The sequence below is a fragment of the Populus alba genome, chromosome 4 (assembly GCF_005239225.2).
Source record: "Populus alba chromosome 4, ASM523922v2, whole genome shotgun sequence".
Classification (NCBI taxonomy): domain Eukaryota; kingdom Viridiplantae; phylum Streptophyta; class Magnoliopsida; order Malpighiales; family Salicaceae; genus Populus; species Populus alba.
The window spans coordinates 22696507-22722817 of NC_133287.1; the positions used below are offsets into that span (position 1 = coordinate 22696507).

The following is a 26311-nucleotide window of genomic DNA, read 5'->3' on the forward strand; positions in this document are numbered from 1 at the left end:
TACTATTTTACGCAGAGAAATTTATTATTATTATTAAATTATTATTGCTGCTGTCATCGTTATATTGTTTAGAGAAAATATTGTCATTATGTTTTTAATGAATAATCACTCATGAATTATTATTAGTGTCATCATCATTTGTTTTTTTTTTTTAATTATTCTTAAAGCAATAATATGATTCAACTAGATCGTGTCTCTTGACATTGACTAGAAGGTGCTTGGTAAAATAATATGATTAGAAGGTGCTTGCTAAATAATATGATTCATATTCTTAAAGCAATAATATGATTCAACCAAGACATGAACAAACAAGATGTGTGTCTCTTGATATTGACTAGAAGGTGCTTGATAAAATGCCGAAAAGAAGAGTTAGTTTCGTTAGGTGAGCAAAGGAAGGATTGGATATTATTGTTACAATCTTGATCTTATCTGACGTAGTAAAGGTAGATTCCTAAAACAACCACAACACTTTAAAACAAGAAGATATTAATCCTATCCAAAATCCAGGAAAAGGCAGGCACAGATTCAATCAATGGCCAAGCAAAAGGAAGCAGTGTGTGTGACTGGAGCCAACGGGTTCATTGGCTCATGGCTGGTTCGTACATTATTAGACCAAGGCTACACCAAAATCCACGCCTCTATATACCCAGGCTCTGACCCATCTCATCTCTTCGAAATCCCCGGTGCCACCGATGCTAGCGTGAGTCTGGAGGTTTTCGAAGCCGACGTGCTTGACCACGACGCCATCTGTAAGGCCGTGGAAGGTTGCCAAGGGGTTTTCCACGTTGCATCTCCCTGTACTCTAGAGGACCCAAAGGACCCACAAGAGGAACTTGTGTTGCCTGCGGTGCAAGGGACTCTTAATGTTCTGGAGGCTGCTAAGAAGTTCAAGGTTAGGCGCGTGGTTGTGACGTCCTCTATATCGGCTTTGGTTCCTAATCCGTCGTGGCCGAGGGAGAAGGTGTTTGATGAGTCTTCCTGGACTGATCTTGATTACTGCAAGTCTCGCCAGGTAATTTAATTAGATTTAGCGTTTTCTATTATGATGCGGTAGTAAATTTGATACTGATCACTTTTATTTTTGTACCAAAACAATCTTGTCTTGGGGCATTGCATCATGGCAGAAATGGTATCCGGTGTCAAAGACACTGGCAGAGAAAGCAGCATGGGAGTTTGCAGGGAGGAATGGAATGGATGTGGTGGCAATCCATCCTGCGACGTGCCTTGGCCCTCTCTTGCAGCCTGCATTGAACGCTAGCTGTGCTGTGTTACAGCAACTGTTGCAAGGATCAAGAGACACTCAGGAATATCACTGGCTGGGAGCTGTTCATGTAAGAGATGTGGCAATGGCACAGGTTTTGTTATTTGAGAACCCTACTGCTTCTGGTAGATATCTTTGCACCAATGGCATCTACCAGTTTGGTGATTTTGCTGCGACGGTTTCCAGACTCTTCCCTGAGTTTCCTCTTCACAGGTTTGTACTTGTAGGCTGCCTAGCTTTCTTGGCTTTCCTTTCTTGCAAGTCGCACTTGCTGAATGCCCTTTTGATTACGGTTTCGAAAAATTTTAGAAATTAAGGACCAAAATATAATTTTACTAGAATTGAATGATCAAACTGTAAATATTAGAAACACAACACATACCGAAATTTCACTATAATTCATCCTCAATTCTGTCCAGAATCTCAATTTATGCTCTAGGATCAAATTGTAATTTTTTCAAAGTTCAGGGACTAAAATGTAAATATAAAAAATGAAGAGACTAAACTGGAAATCACATAAATCAATTATGAATATGAGATTCATTATCCTTAACCTCGTAAGAATACTGTTCAGAATTTTTTAAGGGGTCAAATTATAATTTTTCAAAGTCTATGACTAAACTATAATTTTTATAAATCAATGACCAAAATAAAATTTCACCATCTTCAAATTTTCTAGCAAGGTTTAAACAAATTTCTTAACCGATAACAAATCAATTACCAAATCTTTATTTATAACAACATACCAAAAATCAATCATTTAACTCTAATTTTTATTAACTTCAAATCTTTATAGATTCTAATCTCTTTTTTAATCTTTTCATAATCTTTTCATAATCAAAAGTAACATGAGAATGAACTATATACTTGCTATTTTCACCATTCTTAAACCAAAAAATTAAAGATTAAAAACTGAAATATTTAGTTTTATAATAAAAAAGTCATGGCAGTCACAAGAATTAAATGAGAAAAATATATCTAGGCTAACTTAAGAGTAGGTTTGGGCCTTAGGGTTGTATTTTGGCAAAAAAAATTAGGTCTCACATAGATGGATATAATTAAGACTATATAAAAGAAAAGGTAGATTATTGCTCATGTTCTTTTCCATTCTTCACATGCATTTGTTTTTGTCTAAATTCCGTTCCCAATTTCCTGTTTGATGGCTGAACAAATCCAGATTCTGGTAGCTGTTTAGAGGAAAGATTAGCGTTATCCATCAAAAGGTCTGTAGGCAGGATAATATCCATATTCCTACTGGATTTGAATTGGGATTGACAATCTTTTCTTTAATGTCACTATAAATTTCTCTTGGACAACATGATGAAGGTTTCGTGATTCTTGATAGATTTGTACTTCAGTATATTCGTTTTCTTAAATGTTTGTGGAGGGATTGTGGAGGTGGTGGCAATAGCTGTAATGATGACTAGTGGAGAAGACTTTGAAGGAACATTTAGCACCTCTCCGAGTGGGACTTTAATTAGTCTTCTGGCAATATCTTGGATAAACTTTGCCACCATCCGTCTGTATTTCCAAGGATAGTGGGCAGCCATTGGCAGAATGGAAAACTTGACTTCTGTTTCTGATGATGGCAAAAAAAAGAGGATAGGGGACAATTCAAAAGAGATAAGAATTAGAAAAGTAATGCAACAGTACATTAGCTGGTGTCCTTGTAGCGGGATGACCTTATGGAAAGCAGTGGCTGGTCCACACTGCATGTGGAGCGCTGGTGGACATGAGATTTACTTTAGCTACTCAATTATCAAACTCCCTCAAAAGCTTATCTTGTCATATTGCCCCCATCTATTTTATTTTATTGCCCGGTTATTCTGTTTTTTTGCACAGATTTGGAAGCTTCTCCCATTGCCATTCTGATATTATCAGCGGTGTACTTTTCTTCTTTTTTTTTTTTTTTTGCGTTGTAGTCCATTTCTCTTTCGGTTTGGAAGAATTCTTCCCCCTCTTCATGGCATAACAGTGTATTACTTTTGTCAATTGCCAGTTAATCTGCCACCTTTCTTTAACCTGGTCCCATCACATGATGCTCCACTATATAGGTTCTTGATGGTTATTGTAGAATACAGATTCCTCCTAACACGTATGTCAACTGATGGTGTTTTTGCGCGTATTTTGCACTGTATTGGGTGCTCTCTAAATGACCTTGTTGAAGCTTTAAGATTCATATTCTTGTTTGAATCCCCCTTGAAGCTTCGTATGTATAATACATATTTTCACAAATTGGGTGGCTGTTGGAGCTAAATGTGTATGCTGGTGAAAATAATTTAATACCTTATTGAACGTAGAACTGTGTTTGTTTTTCTCAAGGCCTACTGCTTTTGAAAGATGAAGTTTAAGGGCATATCTGAGTGCCGAGATGGCATAAATGAAATCAATGATTGCATTCATCCCGCATCTTATCTGTCTAGCTCCAGATGGGTTTTCTTATCATGACTGGCAATTTAAAATATGATCCGGTCAAAACCCGATCTGACTGGCAATTTTATTAGAAGGATGCCTTTGATTAGTTTGAAGAAAAGTGCTTCTCAATAAGCAGTCTCGTCTTATATTTTCTATTAGAGTGTCAAGTCCTTGTTTCCTTAGGCAAGTGAGAGCAGGTCAGGTGGCCATAGATGCAGTTAGGAAACAGGACAACCTGACTGTCTTGTTTCAAACTGAACCAAGTGGGAATTATATATCCAGTAAACTGAATATTGACGTTGTCATTTGAATTCTAAACCATTTTAACATCACTTCCAGTCATTTTTACATGTTGTCTTTCTTTTCCTGTAATTAAGGTTTTTGTTTGGTTGCTTAAGTGCATGTTCTTAACTCAAATCCCTTACAGGTTTAGTGGGGAAACTCAACCAGGTCTGAGAGCTTGCAAGGATGCATCCAAGAAATTAATTGACCTGGGGCTACTCTTCACTCCAGTTGAAGATGCTGTACGAGAAACGGTGGAAAGTCTGAAAGCTAAAGGTTTCCTCAGGAGTGAAATGTCTCAATCTTAGTTTGCTTTTAGAGCTAAAATTGATGCTCACTGTTTCATGATTTGTCACTGATAAGACAGGAAGATCTTCATTAATAATTTAATAATCTCCTTTTGGTAATCCCTTTTCTCTTTGTTTGACAACAGCTGAATGTGATCCTTGATCTGATTACCATCCCTTATGATGACAAGAAACCCATGTTCATTCTTTAATCTCAGCAGTCACTGTCAGTTAATGAGTAGAAACCATGTTTTCATTTCGTTTTCTCTGGACCACAAGAAAACAAGATTCGCCTTTCACCACGCAAGCAATCCCCATGAAGCATGTGATGATCAGTAGAATGGGTCCTAAAACTCTGTTCCGATAGCAGAACAGGGGATTAAATTATCTCTTCGAACAAACAGACAGTTACATGTCAAGTGCTTCGTGTAATGCAAATGGTTCATAGGATTCATATATATAGTACAATAACCACTACTTCGCAAAGGGCAGAACATTTTTTATATGGATATCACTGAAAACTTGAAAAAAAAAAAAAAAACCACTTTTTAAACTGCAATTGCAAAAATTTATCACAATATCAAACGCAGACAAAGCACTAGTTTGAGGCCAGGTTGTTGGAAGTTTAAGCTTTGTCATAGCACATGATGCACAGCTTATTGGGTTTGCTTGGTAGGGTCGATGTCACCTAAAACTAGGCCAGGCCATGCTTTTTGGTGTTGGATCATGATATAGTGAGTTTAAGACCTTTTAATTAATCTTGGCTTTAATTTTCAGTCTTTTCTTTCAGCTGATTTTAAAAGGCACCAACAGTCCATGTGCCTGGCACGCCCCACCCTTGCTTCTTGCTGCTTTTTTGCAAGGGAAGAATCTATCTTTCACCTCTCTCTCTCTCTCGAGGAAGAAGAGAGAGAGAGAGAGACGTGAAGTTCTAATCATGGAGTTTCTTCTGGCAATCCATGTGCATCAATGACCTCGGCCCACTTCGCTTTATTTTACACTTCTGTTCAGTCTCTCTTTCTAGCCAATCTTTAAGTTAAACCTCTTCTTTTCCTCTGTGCATATATACACCCACCAATACACATATACTCCTACTTGAAGTGAAAAAACAAGACTTGAAGAACAATTCTTGAACCGATGAACAGTACCGGTCGAACACCTTGCAGCCGATCTTGGTAACTACTGGTTCTGAATTTGTAATCAACTTAGACGCGAGCACTGCTGTATTCATTTTAGTTTCCTGATTAGTTTCTAAATTTTCATTTTGGGTTTTGCATGTATGAAGGTCCATTAGCGAGGACTCACTGAGAAGGTACGTGCACTTTGCTAGCGAAAGCTGCATACAAGAGTTGCTGTCTGCCTCCGATTCGAATAGGTTTGGCAATGTTGGTAATGATGGATGGAAGATTCTAACTGATCTAGACAATGGTGTAGAGATATCAAAACGTAGGTCTGGATCATTCCACACCTTTCGCAGCCGTTGGCTGCTCAGATCAGTCTCCCCTCAACAATTCATCACTGTTGCCAATGCCATTGATGCTGCTAAGGTAATCCATCTACTCTGACATCCTTCTTTAAGATCATATACAGGTTAGATTTTTCAGCTTACATGTTATGATTTTGTGGAGCTGAATATATGATTGGAAAATGCTAGCAATGGTAATATAGAATGAACGGTGAATATTGCTCAGACGATACCATCATAATTATCAAGATGGTTTGACTCCATTCCAAATCATTGAAAAGATGACTTTTGTCTGTGTTTTTTTTCACTGCCTGACAAAATATGGGTTCTTCAGTTACTTTTTTGCAAGAACGACACCTATTTCGGATCGCACCTGGATCTGATTAGGCATAAAAATGTAGCTGTTGGAAATGTTAAGTTACTGTGTGTAGATTGATAATCTTTGATGAAATTGACATTAATATCGATTTAACTTGTTGGAGCTGTAGCAATGGGAGCAGGACCTGGTGGAAGCTACATACATAAAGGATCTTGAAGATAATCTCAGCATAATCCGTCTGAGGTTCGGGGAGAACTCCAAACCTTTGTTTAGAAACAGAGAGTTTATAGTATATGAGCGACGGGAAACAATGGAAGATGGAACCCTAGTAACCATTTGTCTCTCAACTGTTACAATTTTCAAGTCTTCATGCTGTGTTCACAGATTTTAATCACATTTCTTTTGAAAATACATGTAAAGGTGGTGGCAGTAGCTTCATTGCCAAAAGAGATAGCAGCAGGATTGCATCCAAAGCAAAATAATGCTATCAGAGGACTTCTGCTGCAGTCAGGGTGGGTGGTGGAGAAGCTTGAGGATGATTCCTGTATGGTCACCTATGTTGTTCAGGTATTTATACATGTCATTTTGCGATTATACAGGAATATGAAACATTCGAGATTATGCAGGAATATACGCGAAAAATCTTCTTCTTATTCTGGCTATTAATGTATATTTGGTCTTGAGATCTGCACAGCAAGTCTTGAGTTCGAGTCAGGGCGTGCACTTCTTGTCGGGGTTTTACTTACTTATCTGGGCCCACAAGTGCGCTTTCCGGATAGTAGTTTCCTCGAATCAAAAAAAAAAAAAAAAAAAAAAAAAAAAAAAAAGTATATTTGATCAATATACATGAATTTTGTTTTGTTTCTCTGGGAAGTTTCAAAAGTTGATATTGAAATGTTTCTTTGATTGCTTTATTACTATTTATGCAGCTAGATCCTGCTGGATGGCTGCCCAAGTGCTTTGTGAACAGGCTCAACACGAAGCTGGTAATGATCATTGAAAACCTCAAGAAATTAGCACAAGGTTGTCCAGCTGATGGCGACAAATGATACCGAAATTGTTTTCTCTTTCCTTCAAAAAAAGTGGCAAAATCAATGGAAGAGAGGAAATATTGTATAAAGTAATAATGATATGCTGTTTTCTACACTCTTATACATCAATTAATATTCAGCTCTATAGAATACTTGCAAACATGTAGTTGAAGCCCTGGAGGAAATCCCAGTCATTAAGAAGGCACTTCTTGTGTTTTTTTTAGTTTATTTTTTCATAATAAACTAAATTAATATAGGTGTATCTTTATAAACATAATAACAATAATAATAATAAAGATTTAATCTCGATTAACACATAAAATTGTCCGTAGCATGCTGGTGACCATCATAGATTACTTCATTTCTCAATTATACTCTTTATATATATATATATATATATATATATATATATATATATCTTTTTTTGTAATTATTTTCATTAAAATTGAAATGTGAGTAAGTTTAATATAAATTAATAAAAATATCCCTTTCAAATCAATAAAATATAAAATAAATAAGTTTGGCGTAAGGATACAAATCCAAGTAAACTTGGTTATATATTAAAAATATCATAGAAAAATAAATTTTTTTTATCTAAAATTAAAGGGTATAATCCATTAATAGCACATGATGCTAATTTTAACCAAAGTATTGATAGAGGAATATATTAGAGAATGAAAATAAATTAAAGATTGTTTATTTATTTATTTACTATGTTAATGATTAATGAAGGGTGTAATATATATTTTCTTGAGAAAAGAAGGATAGACATGTAGTTGGACTTATGAACTTTTATTATTTTTATATATTAAATGGTACCAACAAAATTATTAAAAATTAATATAAAAAAGCTTATTAAAAAAGTTTTTGTCAAATAGTTACCGTCGATCCCATCGTGGGATCATACTCATCTCATCTACTTCACTTTACTAATCATGTGTTAGCTAGGCTAAAAACAAAATAAAAATAAAATAATATTATTTTAAATAAAAATTTTATTTATATTTATTTAGTTTTACCCGAATTTAATCAGGTTAATTGAATTACAAATTAACCCTTTATATCATCTAAATTTAACTGGATTAATATTAGATTTAATTTAAAAAATAAATCCAGTCTAGAATATATTTTATGTTTTGAGATGATTTATTAAGACACTTTGAGATTAGCGTGGAGCCCATGTTTTATATTTTATATTTTATCTCATCTACCTCACTTTGATTTATTAAAATCAGAGCCCATGTTCTTACAAAAACTGGAAATAGCAAAAATAAATCTGGAAATATGATCCAATCTAGTCTCCCAAACGTGGTTATGAACCCTAATTTGACTTTTTTTAGATCAACTAATTAATACTAAATCAGTAAGGATCGGATAGCCTAGTTTAATTTAAAATATATTTTAAGGCAAGGGTCGGATTAGCGTGGAGCCGTGCTTGGTTTAATGTGCTTTAAACACCATCAAATTACGAAGATTCAGCAAAAAATTTGATTTCTGTGGAAAATGAACCTGACGTGAATCGAACACGCAACCTTCTGATCTGGAGTCAGACGCGCTACCATTGCGCCACAGATCCACTTGTGCATACCTGCTCAACACATTTTACATATAGATTATAATTCCAGCTACGGCTATAGCTGGTTGCGCCATCTGGTTGAGATGGCAAAGTAGTTTGCCCATAAGTTTCCCACAGTTGATGTGAGGATGACTTGGGTAAGCCCCGAGAATCTGACAGCTTTATGGATCTATGGCAAGTGGATCGTAAACAAGACCTAGCATGAATCTGACCACTGTTGTTTACCTCCAAACTAATTAATGGATAATTTAAAAGAACAATTCAAACCTCATAAGATCTATTAAGGACATGTATACTTGAGTTTTGAGTTAACTGGGAGGATCAGTTGCTGCTAGTTGAATTTACTTATAATAATAGTTATCAGTCTACAATCGAGATGGCTTTTTATGAGGCTTTATACGGCCCAAAATATTGAATTCCTGCGTGCTTGGAGGAGTTTGGATGTATGAAATTAATTAGACTTGAATTGGTACAACTCACCTCAGAAAAGGTGAGAATCATAAATGATAGAATGAAAGCAATATAACATAAGCCAAAAGAGTTATGTAGATCAAAGAAGACAACCTCTGTAACTCGAAGTAGGGGACAAAGTGTATTTAAAGGTTGCTCCGTGGAAACATATGTTGCAATTCGGGACGAAAGGAAAGTTGATGCCGAGATATATCGAACCCTATGAAACCAAGAAGAGAGTTAGGTCTACAGCATACAAGTTGATTTTACCCTACCACTTGACCAAGATTCATGATATGTTTCATATTTAATTACTATGAAAAACTGAGATAGATACTTTTCGAGTATTACCACTATTGACATGATGAGTTGCGATTCTATAATCTGATTAATTATAGGAACTAGATCAAATATTATTTTACAATCTGATTATTGTCTATTCAGATCAAATCTTGTATAGATAGTAATTATGTGAATCTGATCAATTATAAGAGTCATATCAAATCCTGTACAAAATTATTACACTTCCTTATAATAGGGTTGTTACTTATTCAGAGCACTATCTATTCAAGGCTCTGCCTATATATTTTCTCCTACAAGGAGAAGAATACTAATGAAAAATTCAGCTTGTAGACACCATTATTTTCTACATGGTATTAGAGCTAAATTAATCAAACACGAATCTCACACAAATCCCCTACTATATGATGAATCTCAACTCCATTGTTCCCGTTCCACAACATAGCCAAGCATCATCCATTATTATTTACCAAGACAATTTTGCATTCCCTACCAGCATCATATTAGATGAAAACAATTATCCATTATGATCTCAACTAATGGAGATGTGTATTGGTGCTCGTAACAAAATCGGATATCTCACTAACGAAGCAAAAAAATCCCGAACTCGAAGATCCCATGTTTGCAACATGGATCACCGAAAGTCAAAAAGTGAAAAGTTGGCTCATTGATTCAATGAGTCCGTTACTAATGTAGCGATTTATTCGCCTATCCACAACCAAGGAAATATGGGAGGTTATGTCAAAGATATTCTATGATGGCTCAGATGAAACTTGTTTGTTTGAATTAAATCATAAATCTTTCCTTATCAAATAAGAGGATAGATCTGCGTCCACTTATTACAATGAACTAGTTGTTTTATTCCAAGAAATTGATCACAGAATTGATTCCCAAGAAGAGATGGTAGAAATTTTAAACCGAATGATGTAAGATTTATGGAATAAATTTTAATTTTATGTATGAAATTGAATTTTTCTAGTTAGGGTTTTTGAAGAGTAATTTGGGAAAAATATTATATTGTTATAAACTATTACAATTGAGGTGAATTGTGTTACAAATAATGTCTTATCGTAGAAAATTGAAGTAAATATCATAGGTATTAGAGGGGATTAGTATCAGCCACAAAAACAAAATAAAATGGAGAGTTTGGGGGAAATTAATTTATTGCTTGAGAGGTGTTATGAGTGTGTTTGAAATGAATTAATTGATGTGTTGATTTATTTTACCGATAAGGTTTATCAAAATGATTTATTGGGTTGAATTAATTGATGTGTTGGTTTATTTTACCGGTAAAGATTATCAAAATGAATTATTGAATTGAATTAATTGATATGTTGATTTATTTTACCAATGAGGATTATCAGAATAAATTATTGAATTGAATCAATTGATATGTTGATTTATTATGTTGATAAGAATTTTCAAGATGAATTATTGGATTGAATTAATTAATATGTTGACTTTTTCTATAAAGATTATCGAAATGAATTATTGAATTGAATTAATTGATACATTTTTATCATATCAATAAGTAATATTGGAGTAATAAATTGTAAGTGTATGATTTAATAATAATAATAATAATAATATGATATACCTGTTGGTATAAGTGAGGCCACAAATACTCTTTAACAGCAGGAGATTGGTAGTCGAATGCAAAATTCAGGTAGGTCATAAGCATCCTATATTAGTTCAATTTTTTTATTATTAGAATTTGAAACCATTTATTATTAGTTATTTTAAATTGTGAATTTTGTAATTTTATATCAAGTGATAGTTAGTTGTCTTGGTTTAGGAACTAACGCCAAGTTTTGGATAATGTGAGCTAGTTGTCCTGGTGTATAGACTAGCACTTGGTTTTGGGCAGCGTGAGCTAGTTATCCAGGTGTAGAAACTAACATCCTGTTTTTGAGCAGTGTGAATTGGTAGTTCTAGTCAAGGATCAGTGCTATTTTAGGCTATGTAATTTATTATCTTAGTTAAGGGTTCGGTCTTGATTATAAGATAAATGCCTAGTTTGAAGTGGTAGATTGAATGTGGGAATTAGAATTGAAAATTTTGGTGTAAGGTATAACCTTCAATTACATGAAGTTATGTTTTGTTATAGGAGGGGTAAAAAATTACATGAGATTATATTTTATTATGTAATGTAATGATCTTTTGTATCAAACAATTTTTTAGGTTTATCTAAACAACAAGGAGGATGTTAGTTAATTTTAGAAGATCTTTTGTTTATGACATAGTTTTTGTTGGTATGTGTAAATATTTGAGAGAAATTAATTTTTGCTGTAATAAAAAATTTAGAAACTAAGGCATTGTAATTAACTTAGAAAAGCTTATATAGTATGTTAGGTATTCTAGCATGTTTTATTCCTTTAAACTATAATGTATGTATTTTATTAACTCATTGATTTTTTATGTATTTGTGTATACACACACTTACACTTAATTAATTGTTTTTGTGAATATGGAGAATATTGATAAGATCTTTGGATTGTAAAAAAAATTTAAAATCTTAAATTGTTGAATAGAATGATAGTTTAAAATGATTGTGTCGAGGATGATTGAATAGTGATTTTGTGTTTGATGTCAATAACTTTATATTGAAATATTAGAGGAAATTCTGTTAAAATTTTGATAGAAAATAATTTTTTTTTCTCACTCTAATCTTATTTTGAAGGGCACTTGCCAAGACTAACAAAATCACAAAGTTTAATATAATAAGATAAAAATTAGATTCAATATTGATTTGATTTGGTTACTTACCTCTTTATTATAAAATTCAATAAAGAAAAAATAAAAGGAAGAGAATGACATTATTGCTATATAAAGTATAATAACCCTCTTCAAACCAAAATTATTAAGCCTAATTAGTAAATTGATCTAAAATTTAGATTATTTATTAAATGATTTAATCTAAGTCAATTTCAAATAATAATATTTTAATTTTTTAATAATTTTAATAAGAATTTAAATAATACTTTAACTGGATCTAGATCGTGAATTAATCTTCTCAGTTTATATTAAATTAATTTTTATCTAATTTAATTTAAAATTTAAACCGGACTTAAAAAAATACCTAGTTTAATTTAAAATCTATCTTAAGCCTAGGATCTACCTGGTTTGATTACCGTGGAGCCGTGCTTGGTTTAATGTGCTTTAAACACCATCAAATTATGAAGATTCAGCAAAAAATTTAATTTCTGTGGAAAATGAACCTGACGTGAATCGAACACGCAACCTTCTGATCTGGAGTCAGACGCGCTACCATTGCGCCACAGATCCACCTGTTCATATTTACACAAAACAATTTTACATACACATTTAAATTCCAGCTACAGCTATAGCTGGTTTAGATGGCAAAGTAGTTTGCCCATAAGTTGCTGTGGCGGCAAGACCAGGGATGTTTTTGAGCATAGCTCAGTTGATGATGGCTGCAGGCCCGATCACAAGTATTGCTGGCAACTAGCTTGTGACTGTAGCCATAGCTGGGGATCAAGTGGAGTTGATACCATTTGAGGCACCTTGTTGTCCATAGCAGCCTCAAATGGTCTGAGAATCTGACAGCTTTAAATAGTTAGCTATGGAATCAATCACTAGTGGATCGCATAGAAGACCAAGCATGGATTGTCTGCTTTCTGATCCAAATCCATATCCTGCAAATAATCACTACATTGACATCATGCATTCAGGAAGAAAAGGTGTTTCAATCCATGAACTGCAGATGAAGCAGAGTCCCCTGCATCAGTCTGTTTCAAGCAAAAAAAAAAAAAAAAAAAGACAACAAAAGAGCATGAAAGGATAACAACAATGGCACCATTATTGAGGATCAGCTTCCTGGTCCTTGGTAATCTTAACACGCTATATAATCCCTCCTCCTTTACTGATAGCCATGCCAACCTAGAACACCGGCGGCAACGTACCGGCGTTATACATGAGATGTTCATGTACAAAAACCAGATTATTTCTAAAAATGGCTCAAACGGGTAGTTTTTTTTTTTTTACCTACTTTTATATAAATATATAATGCAATCCCATTTATTCTCATTCAATCTTACACTTTAATTTAATTACTTTCAACAATTTATAAATTGATTGAATCGATTCCTTAAATAATAATATTTTGTAATTTAGCTAGTATGATGAAATTGTTGCATCATGAGAACAAAACGATTGATATTTTACTAAAACTAATCATGTGAGCTATTGTTAAAATAAAGTTAAATGATGATTTGAAAAAAAAAACAAAAATCATTAAATGCTCACAATGTTTAAAATTGCGTTTCAAATTATGTTTTTAAATATATTATTTCTAAATATATTAAAAATATGTTATTTTAATATATTTTTAAATAAAAAATAATTTTAAAAACAAACACACTATCATCTCAATCACCACCGTCACCCCCATGTGTTTGCTATAGCAATGGTGATGGCGGTGCAATGCCTAATTAAATTGCATAAAAAGGAGAGAGCTACGTGGTAAATGTGTAGGACAATGCATGAGTAGAGGCCACAGTCAAGGAATCCGATGCTGAGCCAAGATCCGGAGAGCGAGGGCAGGGTGCAGAAATTGAATTAATTTTGTGGAAAAGAGTCTTGGAACGTCCAAAGCGGCGTGCTACAATGTCCAAACTTGATCTAGAACATGTGACTTCTCCGCTTTCTGTGCCCTGCATTTACTCTGCCTCTGCCATTTAACTAGTGTCAACATTAGTCTTTTCTCATTTGAGAAGGAAGGAGAGAAAGAAAGAAAGATGGTAAATGGTGTTGAAGATTACCCTAAAAAGCATGTCCATCAACAGCAGCTCCATACCAAGTACAAGCTCAAGATGTTTGTGCTTGTAATCCTAACCAACCTTCTCACCATGTACATCTTCACCAGCCCTTCTTTTAACTGGAAACCATCTCCATTGGGCTCAAAGAATCACATCTCTCTCCCTCTCGGGGACCCCACTGCTCTGTTGGATGAGCTTAGCGCTACTAAAGAGCAACTCGCCGTCAGTCATTCTCTAATTGCTGAGTTCCACAAAAAGCTCAACTCTACCACCTTGCTTGTTGAAGCTCTTCTCACAGAGCTACGCAGCAGACATGAGGGATTGGCTGAGAAAGAGAAAGGAAGCGATCCCATGAAACTATCGAGTGTTGCTATGTCTGATGAAGTTATGCTAGTGGTAGGCCCTCACAAACTCCCACTAGGGTACTCACCAAGGATGGGATCCGACGAGGTTTATCCGCCAGTAGGTGGAGCGTGCTTAAGGTATCATGAGGAATTAGCACAGTACATGACCTATGAAGTTGGAGGGGAATGTCCGGTGGATGACGTGTTTGCTCAGAGGTTGATGCTTAAGGGGTGTGAGCCTCTCCCTCGCCGTAGATGCCATCCAAAGTCCCCTGCCAACTATGTGGAGCCAACACCATTTCCAAAGAGTCTTTGGACTACACCACCAGACACCAGCATTATTTGGGATCCATATACTTGCAAAAGCTACAAGTGCCTCATTGAACGCAGAAAGGCACCTGGTTACTTCGACTGCAAGGACTGCTTCGACTTGGAGGGCAGGGAGAAGAGTAGATGGCTTCTCGACAATGGGGGGCTTGATTATGGCATCGATGAAGTCCTCAAAACAAGGCCTCAGGGGACCATCCGCATTGGATTTGACATAGGAGGCGGGAGCGGCACATTTGCGGCAAGAATGAAGGAAAGAAATGTAACCATCATCACCAGCTCCATGAATTTGGACGGTCCATTCAACAGCTTTATTGCGTCGAGGGGGTTGATCTCTATCCATGTCAGTGTTTCTCAGAGGCTTCCATTCTTTGACAGCACTCTTGACATTGTTCATTCGATGCATGTTCTGAGCAACTGGATTCCAGATGCGATGTTGGAATTCACACTCTATGATATATACAGAGTGTTGAGGCCAGGGGGACTCTTCTGGCTTGATCGCTTCTTCTGCCTGGGATCGCAGCTGAATCAAACATACGTTCCAATGTTGGATCGTGTTGGGTTCAGGAACCTAAGGTGGAACGCTGGCGTGAAGCTTGATCGAGGGATTGACAAAAACGAGTGGTATTTCTCTGCCCTGTTGAAGAAACCAATGACCTGAGCAACAATTTTTAACTCCATCATCAAATCAATGCAATGCACATGCATGCAGTTTAGGAAGTATTTAGTTTACAAATTTTATTTTTTTTATTCAGTTTAGACCTATGATTAGTATAAATAAGGTTGTCTAAATGAAATATTTTAGATGTTTCCCCACAGCTATGATGTTCATGATTTTTAAGGGTTTTGACCTGTAATAAACTCAATGAAGGGTCATGATAACAATAATTATAACATTCACAACTTAAAAGATTGGACACAGAAAATGCTCATCATTTTACATTCTTTTGATTCAAGATGTCGATTGAAGAGAAATAGATCAATAAGTTCAACTGGCACAAGTCCAATTTCTATCATAATTAATGTAAGAGCACACAGGATTTTTTCACCCAGAATACAAATGTTTTGATAACTATATATTCACAAGTAGTTGACTCTTAGAAATCTGATGCACCACACGCGGCAAACAACGCAAAAAAATATTGTAACACCCAGTACTGAAGCAACTTCTCAGCTTTCCCATCTAAACAATGCTCATCATGGTTCTAGACTCAAGATAATGAAAGCTCTTCTTCCTTCAAGGATGGTGGAAACTCGTCCTGGCTTGCTTCCTCAAAACTCTGAAGTGGATTCTGCTTCAGCATTGGGGTTTAAACCAGCAAGATGCAAGATATTCTCAACCTCTTTCACCACTTCACCCATTGTTGGCCTGTCTCTTCCTTTCTCTTGTACACATTTCATTGCCAGATCCACCATCTTATCTAGACCTCTCGGCTTCGTGTCTAAACCAATGCTTGGGTCAAGAAGTTCATGAAGATTATATAGATCTTCTTTTCTATCCAATGAGCTACTTACCTCCGCTACAAGGTACTTCCCTCGCTCTATAGGCTTTCTTCCACTTACAAGTTCCAGCAACACAACTCCAAAGCCATAGACATCACTCTTCTCAGTCAAGAGCAGGGTCTTCTGATATTCTGGATCTATATAACCCTAAGCAGAAAATATAGTAATCTTGTCAATTGTAACCCTTGATATATATTGGCTTTAATCATAGACCAGCAAGCGGCCTGCATATAATGAAACTAGATAGTCTTAAATTCTTCAAGTTTTGGAGGTACTGACCATTGTCCCTTTAACTTGAGTGCTAGCAAGAATAAGCTCACTATTGTCCATAGGCTTGGAAAGACCAAAATCAGCAACTTTAGCATTTAAGCATTCATCCAGTAATATGTTAGCTGATTTTACGTCCCTGTGGATAATACGAGGGTTGACAAGCTCGTGCAAGTAGGCAAGACCTCTTGCAGCACCAAGAGCCACTTTAAGTCTCCTCCTCCAATCCAGCCAGATCCCGCTCGAACCTGCTAACATGAGAAGAGGATATATAATTGTATAGACTTACTACAACTATAGAATGCGTTTACTTATGTTCGGAACAAAGGCACCAAAGGGTTGTCATGGAAAACTCAATGCTTGTAAGAATATTGAAAGGTTCCATGTGCAATACCTGATAGGCTGTCCCTGAGACTACCATTGCGAACAAACTCATAAATTAGCATCTGTTCACCTCTCTCAAAGCGAAACCCAACAAGGTTTACAACATTTTTATGATGAACTCTTGATAAAACTTCTATCTCTGCGTTGAATTCATGCCCACCTTGCACCGATCCTTGTCGACATCGTTTGATGGCAATCAGTTGTCCAGTAGGAAGCATCCCTCTATAAACCTGTACACAAAAATGTTGAAAGGTTACTTTCAAATGCTCATTCTTAAGGTTTGGTATTCCATGCCAGCTCAGAAGTTAGATAGTTTGAAGGAAAATTGCAACCAGCAACACCCACAATCATTGTTTATGCAAATGAAACCACCAAGGCAGGACAGGAAAAGAGGGAGAGACTTGCCATTCCGTAACCCCCTGAACCAATATGATTGGCTTCCGAGAAATTATTGGTGCTCTTCATAATCTCATCGAAAGAGAAGCATCTGGCTCCCTTCAACTGAGGAACTCTGTCACTGTTCTTTAAATCCAAGTATGCTGCAATTTGGCAAAATAAAGAAAAAGAAATAAACCCGCAATTTTCGATAATGAACGGGAAAGTATCAGGTCTAAAAACTAGAACCTTAAAGTACCAAAATGATTCTTATGTTTACTTGCTCTTTCTCTTCCTTTTTTCAGACGATAAGCATATACCCCTGCAAGAAGCAATAGTAGCAGGAAAGAGGCTCCTCCAGCCGCAGCCCCAACGATACCTCCAATGATTGGTAACTTGTTTGATACCGCGGGTTTTCCTGCTTGAAAAAGAGGGAGGGAGGGAGAGGGATGAGTCATCATAAGAAAGAAAGAAAGATCGATGTAGGCAAATAATTTTCCACTTGTGCATGAAATTGAAATTACCATCGAAGTATGGATATGCAGCACCCTTAAAATATGAAGGTCCAAAGATGCCTGGATTTTCAATAGTCTGAAGGTTTAGCACAAATCCAATTCCAGAAATCGTAGTTGTGTTAAAATGATTTTGGCCCGAAGGAAACACAGATACGTTCAATTTAAGATACCCCAACGAATCATTTGTCGGACAATTTACATAAACTGAATCCACAGAAAGGTTAGAGTTCTTCAAGGAATGCATCAGAGACTCTTCTACCAGATGAAGATAATAATTTGAGTTTGTTGACTCTAAAAATGGAGGTCTGAAGAACAGTACTCCTGTGTACGGATAAGAGAATCTGCTGCTGGGACTGGAAATCTGATCTGAAATGCATGGGAGGAGAAATGAAGAAATGCCTTGATGAACTGTGCAGTAATGTTCTGTTGCTTCTGTACGCTTACAAACAGGGTTACCCACAAGTCTGCAAAACACATAAAACACTCTTACGCAGGCAAGTAGTATAGCACATCTCCTCAGGATTTAACTTTTCACACTACTAACTTTTCACATCTCCACAATAAGAAGAAGAAGAATGCCGCTTACAATACATCCACGTTATTCCTCCGTTCTGGTGTTTCTGAATAGAATAAAATGCGATTGTTTCGCATATCAATGACTTTCAGTTGGCTGCTAGAGCTTGTTGCAATATCCAATGTGCCATTGAGCTGGTTGTTCCTTAGAATCCTGTAAGCATTTGTGAATTTAGATATCCATCAGTTTCCATGAGATGAAAGAATCTATCAATATCCATGAAGTTGACTGCTACGGTACTTAAGAAACAAGGGGAAGGATGCTCACAAAGTCTGTAAACCAGGAAGATCGAAGAGGGTAGGAGGAATCTGACCTTCAAGTCCAGTGTTTTCCATCATTCTGTTATTCACAGGAAGAGAAGAAGGCTTCACTATGTTGACAGCGTGAAAAATCATAAATTGTAAACTTTTATACACAGGAATGCATAGTAAATAAGAGGTTCCATGGACAAAAATGTCTCTGTCAAAAAAACAATGACTGCTTCATTAACACTTACTGTATACATGGAGACAATTATAATGCCTGAGCAAAATATTAAGGGCTAATTGCAAAGTGGGATGGTGGAAAGAAAACAGTCAAGGCTTCATTGAGTTGGTCGAGTGTGTATGATGACAGAGAGAAAAGGAGGGAGTATGGGAGACATACAGTGTTTTCAAAGCCTGTAAGTTTGAGAATGACAACGGAAAATCTGAAGCGTCAAAAATATTATTGCTCAGGTCCCTGGAGAAAAGATTTTGGTCAAAGTAGGAATTTGGAGAAAAGTCGAATTGTATTTCATACTGAGATACCTAACAGAATGGAAATCTTACAAGTAGCTGAGATAAGCCATGCCAGTGAGATTAGGAACAGGTCCAGTAAATTTATTGTTGGACAAAATCCTGAAATTTATCAGCAAAAAGCACTCTTAACAGAGTGAAAATCCGCACAAAAGACATAACAAACTAGCCAAACCATTGTGATATCTTTACTGGCAATGTCGTTTTCTGTATACTTACAACGTCGCCACATTTGTAAGATTGTTGAGGTTTGAAGGGACAGGTCCAGTTAATGAGTTCCCTTCAAAACGTCTGCAACAAAGATAAGACATTCAATACAAACTAGATTAATCACTTCAGTTTGTCATGTAGATGCTTACACAGCCTCCAAAGTGTGCACAAGTCCAAGGGTAGAAGGAATGCTTCCCGTGAGATTATTGTCATGCAAAAGCCTGCACAAAAGTAATGTATATGATGTATATAGAATTGTAAACCTTTTAAAGAAGCATATTAAATTAAAAAGAAATATTGTTTTCTTTTAAATTAAATTAAAATCCCACTTCCTCTTTTCTCCCCTGTTCTCACTATGAATAAAATGAATCCAATTGTTGTATTCCACTGGTTAAGTAGTTTGACTTCAACATCCAACGCATATACAAAACTTACACATGAATGAGAGTCATGTCTGATCTGAAAAGCTCATTCGGGATGGTGCCTGAGAGCCGATTCCGTCCTAGATGACTGAATAATTTTCAGACCAGCATAAACAGATGTCAATAAAGCCGAAGCAAGAGAGCACAAATCAGCTGGACAAATACAAGGAAATTTTACATACAAGTGTTTTGTATTAACTAGCATATCAAGACCAGATGTAGTTCCACTGGAGACAGGGATGGCTCCATCGAGCAGATTATAAGATAGATCCAGCAAAAAGAGTTTCGAAAGGTTTCCAATTGAATGTGGAATTGATCCAATGAATCTATTAGAATTCAGGTCTCTGCGGGAAATAGCAATAGAGAGTTTCAGAAAACAGTAAAGGTTGCCAGTAGAGAACATGTTTAGTCCACAAGAAAACAGTAAAACACTTACAGAGACTCCAGCAGCTGAAGAGACCCTATCAACTCAGGGATAGGGCCATAGAAACTACAACCAACCAACTTTCTATAAGGGAAGAAAAGAAAATTCTGTCAGTTAATTAGAGGACTGGTCTCAGTTAATACTAACATTATATTATTCCCTTACAAGTATTTTAGCTTCTTCAAATTCACAATTGATGCCGGAAGTGTACCGCTCAAACCCGTGTTGTACGATAGATCCCTATAACCAGACACTGATAATCAGCAAGGAATCCTTAAATGGAAAACAATCACTATGTTCATATATCAAGAAAAAGGATGAAAGGAGCTCAGGGAATGGGGCATTTTCTCAATATGTGCCTTGAGATCCGGATGCTAGAGCAGCCCAGTCCAGACATCTGGAAAGCCAAAGAGTATCGCAGCGCTACATCTGAGGCTATGACTACTTGTAAGTTGGGATCATTTATTATGTGAAGTGAAAACTCAAGACTTACAGAAACTCCAATTCTGATAAGGAGGAGATGTCTCCAGACAGCTCACCCATCAATCCCACAGCTGCCAACGTTCTGCAGTTGAAAATAGTCAGCTAATCTCGAAACTTGGAGAAGGAAGAAGGTACGAGGCTTAATTAACGTTAGAAGCTGAACAACTGCCAATAACTTACATCGAAGTCACACGTGAATTGTTACATGAAATGCCTTCCCATCCACAGGGATCTGCACCCACCCAGTTACGTGGTGTGTTTTCCCAGGCATCCTTGAGAGTACTCATTACAGTAACTGCATCAGGAATGGGGCAGATCAATAAAAAATTTCCATGATTCAATCACCGTCAGAATCATCTAGTTACATGGAGTATGGAGGATCCATTAAAGCTAGCAAAGATCTCTACTAAATCTAATCTAGCCAGGAACTTTAATGAGTGATTTTTGGCCCAAGTGCAGGCAATTCAGAATATTCATTCTGCAGTTCATCTATAAAGTTAAGAACACCCTTAAGCACTTGATTCTGATTAGCATAAAAAGCTATATATCCTGCATGAGACATGGTTCAAAAACTCTTTGCAGTAAATGGGGAATATTAATTTATTGAACTTACAATCATCACCATAGGTCTGTGTATAAATCTGAAAGGAAGCAACCAGCAAAAACGTGAGAACTTTGGGACACATTTCTCGACAAAATTGCAAAGCTCTTTGTTATGAATGTTGCATAACTCCAAAACCCTTTAATAGCAGAAATGATATCGAGAAGTACAACTTTTAATATGATAAAACATGGATGGAAGATCTTTACATATCCCCATCTTTTACCTGTCTCAAAATTTCTATCGTGGAAGGACATGATCGGGACACTTTTGTTCGTATGAATCACATACTAAATACAAAGACAATTGACCTCCCATCTCAAGTCATTTTCAATTTTACAGTGAATAGAAGAACCCACCAAATGGAATATTTATGAAGAGGACATAATTAAATCCAAGAAGAGATAAAATCACACCGAACAACTAGTCGAGCAGAAAAGCTCATAATTTTTTCTACAAGTAGTCGTTCAAATTACGCTCAAAAGATGCTCTTTGATTTTTCAACTTTGTAAAAGTCCATTATTAACCTATTTAAGGAGTTGTGAGCTTCTCGAAGGAAAAAATATATTAGAAAAAAATAATATTAAGCAATAAAACTCGAATAATTAAAGAATCTAATTGTTTGAGAGTACCCTTTTCAGCGAAATTATATCTCTCTTTCTTCTTCCTTTCTTCCTGTCTAGTTCAGCTGTGTGAAAAGTCGAGTTTCTTCTAAAAACTAACCATCTAATGCAAGCAACAATAAATAGCTCTGATTCTATTTCTCATACGGATATTAAATAAAGTTCATTAATCTCAAATAATTTTCTTCTTAATTAAGAAGAGAGAAACCGTAAAAGAAGGGAAATGAATAGTTGTTTGCTAGCTAGTCATTTAAATTGACAGAAATAAATTGTGGTCTGTCAAGAGATATGAGCTAAAGAAAACTCCACAAAGTATTCCAACTCACTCGTGGAAAGAACGCTTGCATCAGTCCCGTGCTGATTTGCTTGACCAAGTCTACTAATTAGACAAGTAGAAAGAAATGCATTTGACTGTTGGAGCATGCTGCAAGGTGCAAACAACACAAGAAATTGTTAAAATAAGTTACATTGATTATGCTTTTGTGTTTATCTGGAATAAGTTATGGAAGACCTATTCCATAGGAAATATCTATTCTATAGGAGTACCATCCACGTCTTAGATAGTGGAGATTTTATTGTTATTCTGTTGCTATTTCCTTCCTACTGAACAACCTATTTAAAGGCTTGCTATTGATTTATTCAATACACTGAGTGCAATAGTCTTCTATTAATTCTTATTCACGTAACAGTGGTATCAGAGCCACATATAGAAGAGAGTGTGAGAGTATTAAAAACAAAAACAGTGTCCACAAAATAGTCATCAATAAGCAGCAGCTTTCTTTTATTAATTGTTTTCTATTTTGTAGAAATAGAAATATGATGGCAGAGACAAATTTTATGCAGGCAGCAATCCCTCGTTTCGATGGTCACTATGATCATTGGAGCATGCTAATGGAGAATTTCTTACGATAAAAGGAGTACTGGCAGGTGGTTGATTTTGGGATAGCAGAACCAAAAACTGGGATCATTTTAACAGAAGCTCAACTGACTGAGCTGAGCAGCTTGAAATTAAAAGATTTGAAGGCAAATAATTATTTATTTTAGGCCATTGATCGTTCTATCTTGGAAAAAATTCTTAGCAAAGATACTTCTAAGCAAATATGGGATTCTATGAAGAAGAAATATCAAGGCTCTTCAAGAGTAAAACGTTCACAACTCCAGGCTCTCAGGAGAGATTTTGAGACTTTACAAATGAAGGATGGAGAATCAATCACTGAATATTGTGCAAAGACCATGGGGATATCAAACAAAATGCGGTTTCATGGTGAAAAAATGAATGATACGGTAATTGTTGAAAAGATTTTACGTTCCTTATCGTCAAAGTTTGATTATGTTGCTTGCTCAATCGAAGAATCTAAAGATATAGAAGCTCTTTCTCTTGATGAACTTCAAAGCTCATTATTAGTACATGAGTAGAAGATGAAATGAAGCACAATCACAGAGGAGCATGCTTTGAAAGCTTCTACATTTACTGAATCCTCACACATAAGAGGAAGAGGTAGAGGCAGAAGTCGGGGCAGAGGATATCATGACAACAAAGATGGAGGCAGAGGAAGAGGATGTGAACAACCATTTGGCAGAACTAATGTGGAGTGCTACAGGTGTCACAGACTTGGTCATTATCAGTCTGAATGCTATACCAGATTGCCTCATAACAAAGAAAAGTGGCAGAAATCAAACTTTACAGAGAACAAGGAAGAAGAAACTCTATTGATGGCATTCCATACGAAGGATAATATCAGTGAACCAGATGTTTGGTACTTAGATACCGGTTGCAGTAATCACATGTGTGGTAGTAAGTCTTTCTTCTCTAATCTCAATGAAGAATTTCATACTACTGTGAGCTTTGGTGATCATTCTAAAGTTGATGTTATGGGCAAGGGTGATATTCAAATCAGAACAAAGAAAAATACAATTGAGACTATCTCAAATGTTTTTTATATTCTTGATTTGAAAAGCAATTTGCTTAGCTTGGGACAGCTGCAAGAGAAGGGATAGAAGAATGGTGTTTGTGAAATTTATGATACAGGGTCTGATTGCTCACTAAAATAACAGATTGTTTTCGCTAAAGATCTTTTCAACATTGGTGGTTTGTGGCACTATCGCTATGGTCATTTGAATTTCAATGGTTTAAAGACATTATATCAGAAGAACATGGTGATTGGTCTTCCTAATATTACTCATTTTAACAAGGTGTGTGAACATTATGTTGTTGGCAAACAACATCGTAAAGAATTCCCACAAAGAAAAACATGGAGAGCAAAGAAAGTCTTGGAGCTGGTACGTTCTGATTTGTGTGGACCAATAAATCCATCATCAAATGGAGGTAAACGATACTTCATCACCTTCATTGATGACTGCAGTAGGAAAACATGGGTTTATTTTTTGCAGGATAAGTCTAAAGCTTTTTCTGCATTTAAAAGCTTCAAGACACATGTTGAGAATGAAGTAGAGAGAACCATTAAAACTCTTCGAACAGACCGAGGTGGCAAGTTTTGTTCCAAAGAGTTTCAAGTTTTTTGTGAGGCACATGGAATTCAAAGACAATTGACTGCAGCATACACACCACAGCAGAATGGTATATCAGAGAGGAAAAATCAAACCATTCTGAATATGGTGAGATGCTTGTTGACACATATGAGTGTTCCAAAAGATTTTTGGCTAGAAGCTGTGAAATGGAGCATTCATGTTTTGAATCGCAGTCCTACATTTGTTGTTCAAAACATGACACTTGAAGAAGCGTTGAGTGGACGAAAGCCATCAGTTGATCATTTCAAAGTGTTTGGATGCATTGCATATGCACATGTTCCAGATGAGAAGAGAAAGAAGCTATCAGAACAAAGTGCAAACCAGCAACAACTACCAGTATTATTTGATGAGAATGAGACAGACGTAAGTGATCAATCAGACCAATAACTACAACACCAGCAACATTGACGAAGCCTGCAATCAAATCAGGAATTACCATAGCTATGTCTTAATGAAGATCAACCAGCTCTAGAATGTTCACGATCTCAACGAAGCAGAAAAAGGCCAGCTTGGATGGAAGATTATGAGGTGAGTGGTGTTGTTCAAACCGGTGAACAATCTGATGATTTTTCTCATTATGCATTTTTATCAGATTGTGATCCTATCACATTTGACAAAGCTGCTAAAGAGTTAAAATGGCAAAAAGCCATGGATGAGGAGATCTTGTCCATTGAAAGAAACAATAGCTGGGAACTGACCAAACTTCCTGACGGTAAAAAATCCATTGGTGTTAAATGGATTTACAAAACCAAGCTGAAGGAAGATGGTGGAGTAGACAAGTACAAAGCCCAACTTGTTGCAAAGGGGTACAAGCAAGAATTTGGTATTGATTACAAAGAGGTGTTTGCACCAGTTGCAAGAATGGACACTATTCAGTTGGTATTATCACTTGCTGTTCAGAATTCATGGCTTATATATCAACTTGACGTAAAGTCTGCGTTTTTGCATGAAAATTTGGAAGAGGAGGTGTACATTGATTAACCTCCTGGATATGTGAACCAAGGTCATGCGGATCAGGTATACAGATTAAAGAAAGCACTATATGGACTGAAACAAGCACCAAGAGCTTGGTACAGCCGTATATATGCTTACTTTAAGAGGGAAGGTTTTCTTAAATGCCCTTATGAGCACACTCTATGTTGCTACCCAATTTTTGACCTATGTTTTGATAAATTTTTCAAAAAAAATAAAAAAAACAATAATAAAGGTTTACATGTGGCAATAACCTAGAGCATCATGGCTAATATTAAGGAAGGCAATATGTCAAGGAGGTAATTACTAAATCATAAATAATTTGGTTTGATTTGTGCTGGTTATGAAAAATAATCACTACAATATAAAATATCATAGATATATGATTTGATTTGTACTGGTTATGGAAAATAATTATTGCAATATAAAATACCATAGATATATGATTTGATTCGTGTTGGTTATAGAAAATAATCAATGCAATATAAAATACCATATATATGGAATTTGTTAGTGTTGGTTATAGAAGACAATCTCTGCAATAATTATTGCAATATTTCCTTGAATAACACACATAGAGATTTTCTATATAAGTGAACCTCCAGTCATAATAAAAAAGGAAAAGAAGAGAGAATTTGGAGGAGAGCAATTTGAAGACAAAAAAATTAGGGCATCCACAAAACCCTAAACCCATCTCTTTTAAGCCAGTCGGCTGCACACCCTCCTTTGAAAATAAAAAAGCCACCGCCTAAGGAAGCCCTCTTCCTTCTCCTTTCAGCCGACAAAGCTCCCCTGCACTCTCTTTTCCCTTCTGCCAA

At 36.0% G+C, this 26311-nt stretch overlaps 4 protein-coding genes and 2 non-coding genes across 7 annotated transcripts; 3 read left to right on the top strand and 3 right to left on the bottom strand.

Moving 5' to 3' along the window:
* On the top strand, window positions 1-4365 carry LOC118031155 (cinnamoyl-CoA reductase 1). Its single transcript, XM_035035490.2, has 3 exons — window positions 1-1012; window positions 1125-1474; window positions 4104-4365. Exons 1-3 carry the CDS (start codon window positions 533-535, stop codon window positions 4264-4266), a joined length of 993 nt encoding a protein of 330 aa, XP_034891381.1. The 5' UTR covers window positions 1-532; the 3' UTR covers window positions 4267-4365.
* A 683-nt stretch (window positions 4366-5048) lies between these two features.
* Window positions 5049-7321, top strand: LOC118031163 (uncharacterized). The gene is made up of 5 exons (XM_035035496.2): window positions 5049-5420; window positions 5531-5792; window positions 6199-6357; window positions 6450-6596; window positions 6959-7321. Exons 1-5 carry the CDS (start codon window positions 5383-5385, stop codon window positions 7076-7078), a joined length of 726 nt encoding a protein of 241 aa, XP_034891387.1. The 5' UTR covers window positions 5049-5382; the 3' UTR covers window positions 7079-7321.
* Window positions 7322-8564: 1243 nt separating this feature from the next.
* On the bottom strand, window positions 8565-8636 carry TRNAW-CCA (transfer RNA tryptophan (anticodon CCA)). Its single transcript has one exon. It is a non-coding gene; the product is annotated as a tRNA-Trp (tRNA).
* A 3963-nt stretch (window positions 8637-12599) lies between these two features.
* TRNAW-CCA (transfer RNA tryptophan (anticodon CCA)) lies at window positions 12600-12671 on the bottom strand. The gene has a single exon. It is a non-coding gene; the product is annotated as a tRNA-Trp (tRNA).
* Window positions 12672-13913: 1242 nt separating this feature from the next.
* Window positions 13914-15723, top strand: LOC118031154 (probable methyltransferase At1g29790). Its single transcript, XM_035035489.2, has one exon. The coding sequence runs from the start codon at window positions 14144-14146 to the stop codon at window positions 15494-15496; it is 1353 nt and encodes a 450-aa protein (XP_034891380.1). The 5' UTR covers window positions 13914-14143; the 3' UTR covers window positions 15497-15723.
* A 93-nt stretch (window positions 15724-15816) lies between these two features.
* On the bottom strand, window positions 15817-21619 carry LOC118031153 (leucine-rich repeat receptor protein kinase HPCA1). Of its 2 annotated transcripts, none has more exons than XM_073408874.1 (19): window positions 21382-21619; window positions 20949-21063; window positions 20779-20850; window positions 20451-20525; window positions 20298-20369; window positions 20044-20205; window positions 19875-19949; window positions 19589-19660; window positions 19449-19520; window positions 19263-19331; window positions 19099-19173; window positions 18721-18792; window positions 18466-18606; window positions 17889-18343; window positions 17624-17785; window positions 17395-17528; window positions 17000-17219; window positions 16618-16853; window positions 15817-16485 (listed from the first exon to the last, which is right to left on the bottom strand). In XM_073408874.1, exons 1-19 carry the CDS (start codon window positions 21452-21454, stop codon window positions 16108-16110), a joined length of 2730 nt encoding a protein of 909 aa, XP_073264975.1. In that variant the 5' UTR covers window positions 21455-21619; the 3' UTR covers window positions 15817-16107. The 2 variants fall into 2 exon arrangements, with proteins under 2 accessions (XP_073264975.1, XP_034891378.1); XM_035035487.2 differs by having other exon boundaries at window positions 17624-17782; window positions 21382-21618.
* Window positions 21620-26311: the final 4692 nt, after the last annotated feature.

Bases quoted from the DNA above. Each gene is read 5' to 3' on its own strand.
- LOC118031155 (XM_035035490.2), top strand. From the start codon at position 533: ATGGCCAAGCAAAAGGAAGCAGTGTGTGTGACTGGAGCCAACGGGTTC. The intron at 1,013-1,124 runs GTAATTTAATTA...GCATCATGGCAG, and splicing joins ATTACTGCAAGTCTCGCCAG to AAATGGTATCCGGTGTCAAA. The intron at 1,475-4,103 runs GTTTGTACTTGT...AATCCCTTACAG, and splicing joins CCTGAGTTTCCTCTTCACAG to GTTTAGTGGGGAAACTCAAC.
- LOC118031163 (XM_035035496.2), top strand. From the start codon at position 5,383: ATGAACAGTACCGGTCGAACACCTTGCAGCCGATCTTG. The intron at 6,358-6,449 runs GTAACCATTTGT...ATACATGTAAAG, and splicing joins CAATGGAAGATGGAACCCTA to GTGGTGGCAGTAGCTTCATT. The intron at 6,597-6,958 runs GTATTTATACAT...CTATTTATGCAG, and splicing joins TGGTCACCTATGTTGTTCAG to CTAGATCCTGCTGGATGGCT.
- LOC118031154 (XM_035035489.2), top strand. From the start codon at position 14,144: ATGGTAAATGGTGTTGAAGATTACCCTAAAAAGCATGTCCATCAACAG.
- LOC118031153 (XM_073408874.1), bottom strand. From the start codon at position 21,454: ATGTGTCCCAAAGTTCTCACGTTTTTGCTGGTTGCTTCCTTTCAGATT. The intron at 19,332-19,448 runs GTAAGTATACAG...GATAAATTTCAG, and splicing joins CTTACAAATGTGGCGACGTT to GATTTTGTCCAACAATAAAT. The intron at 18,793-19,098 runs GTATGTCTCCCA...TGTGAATAACAG, and splicing joins TTACAGGCTTTGAAAACACT to AATGATGGAAAACACTGGAC.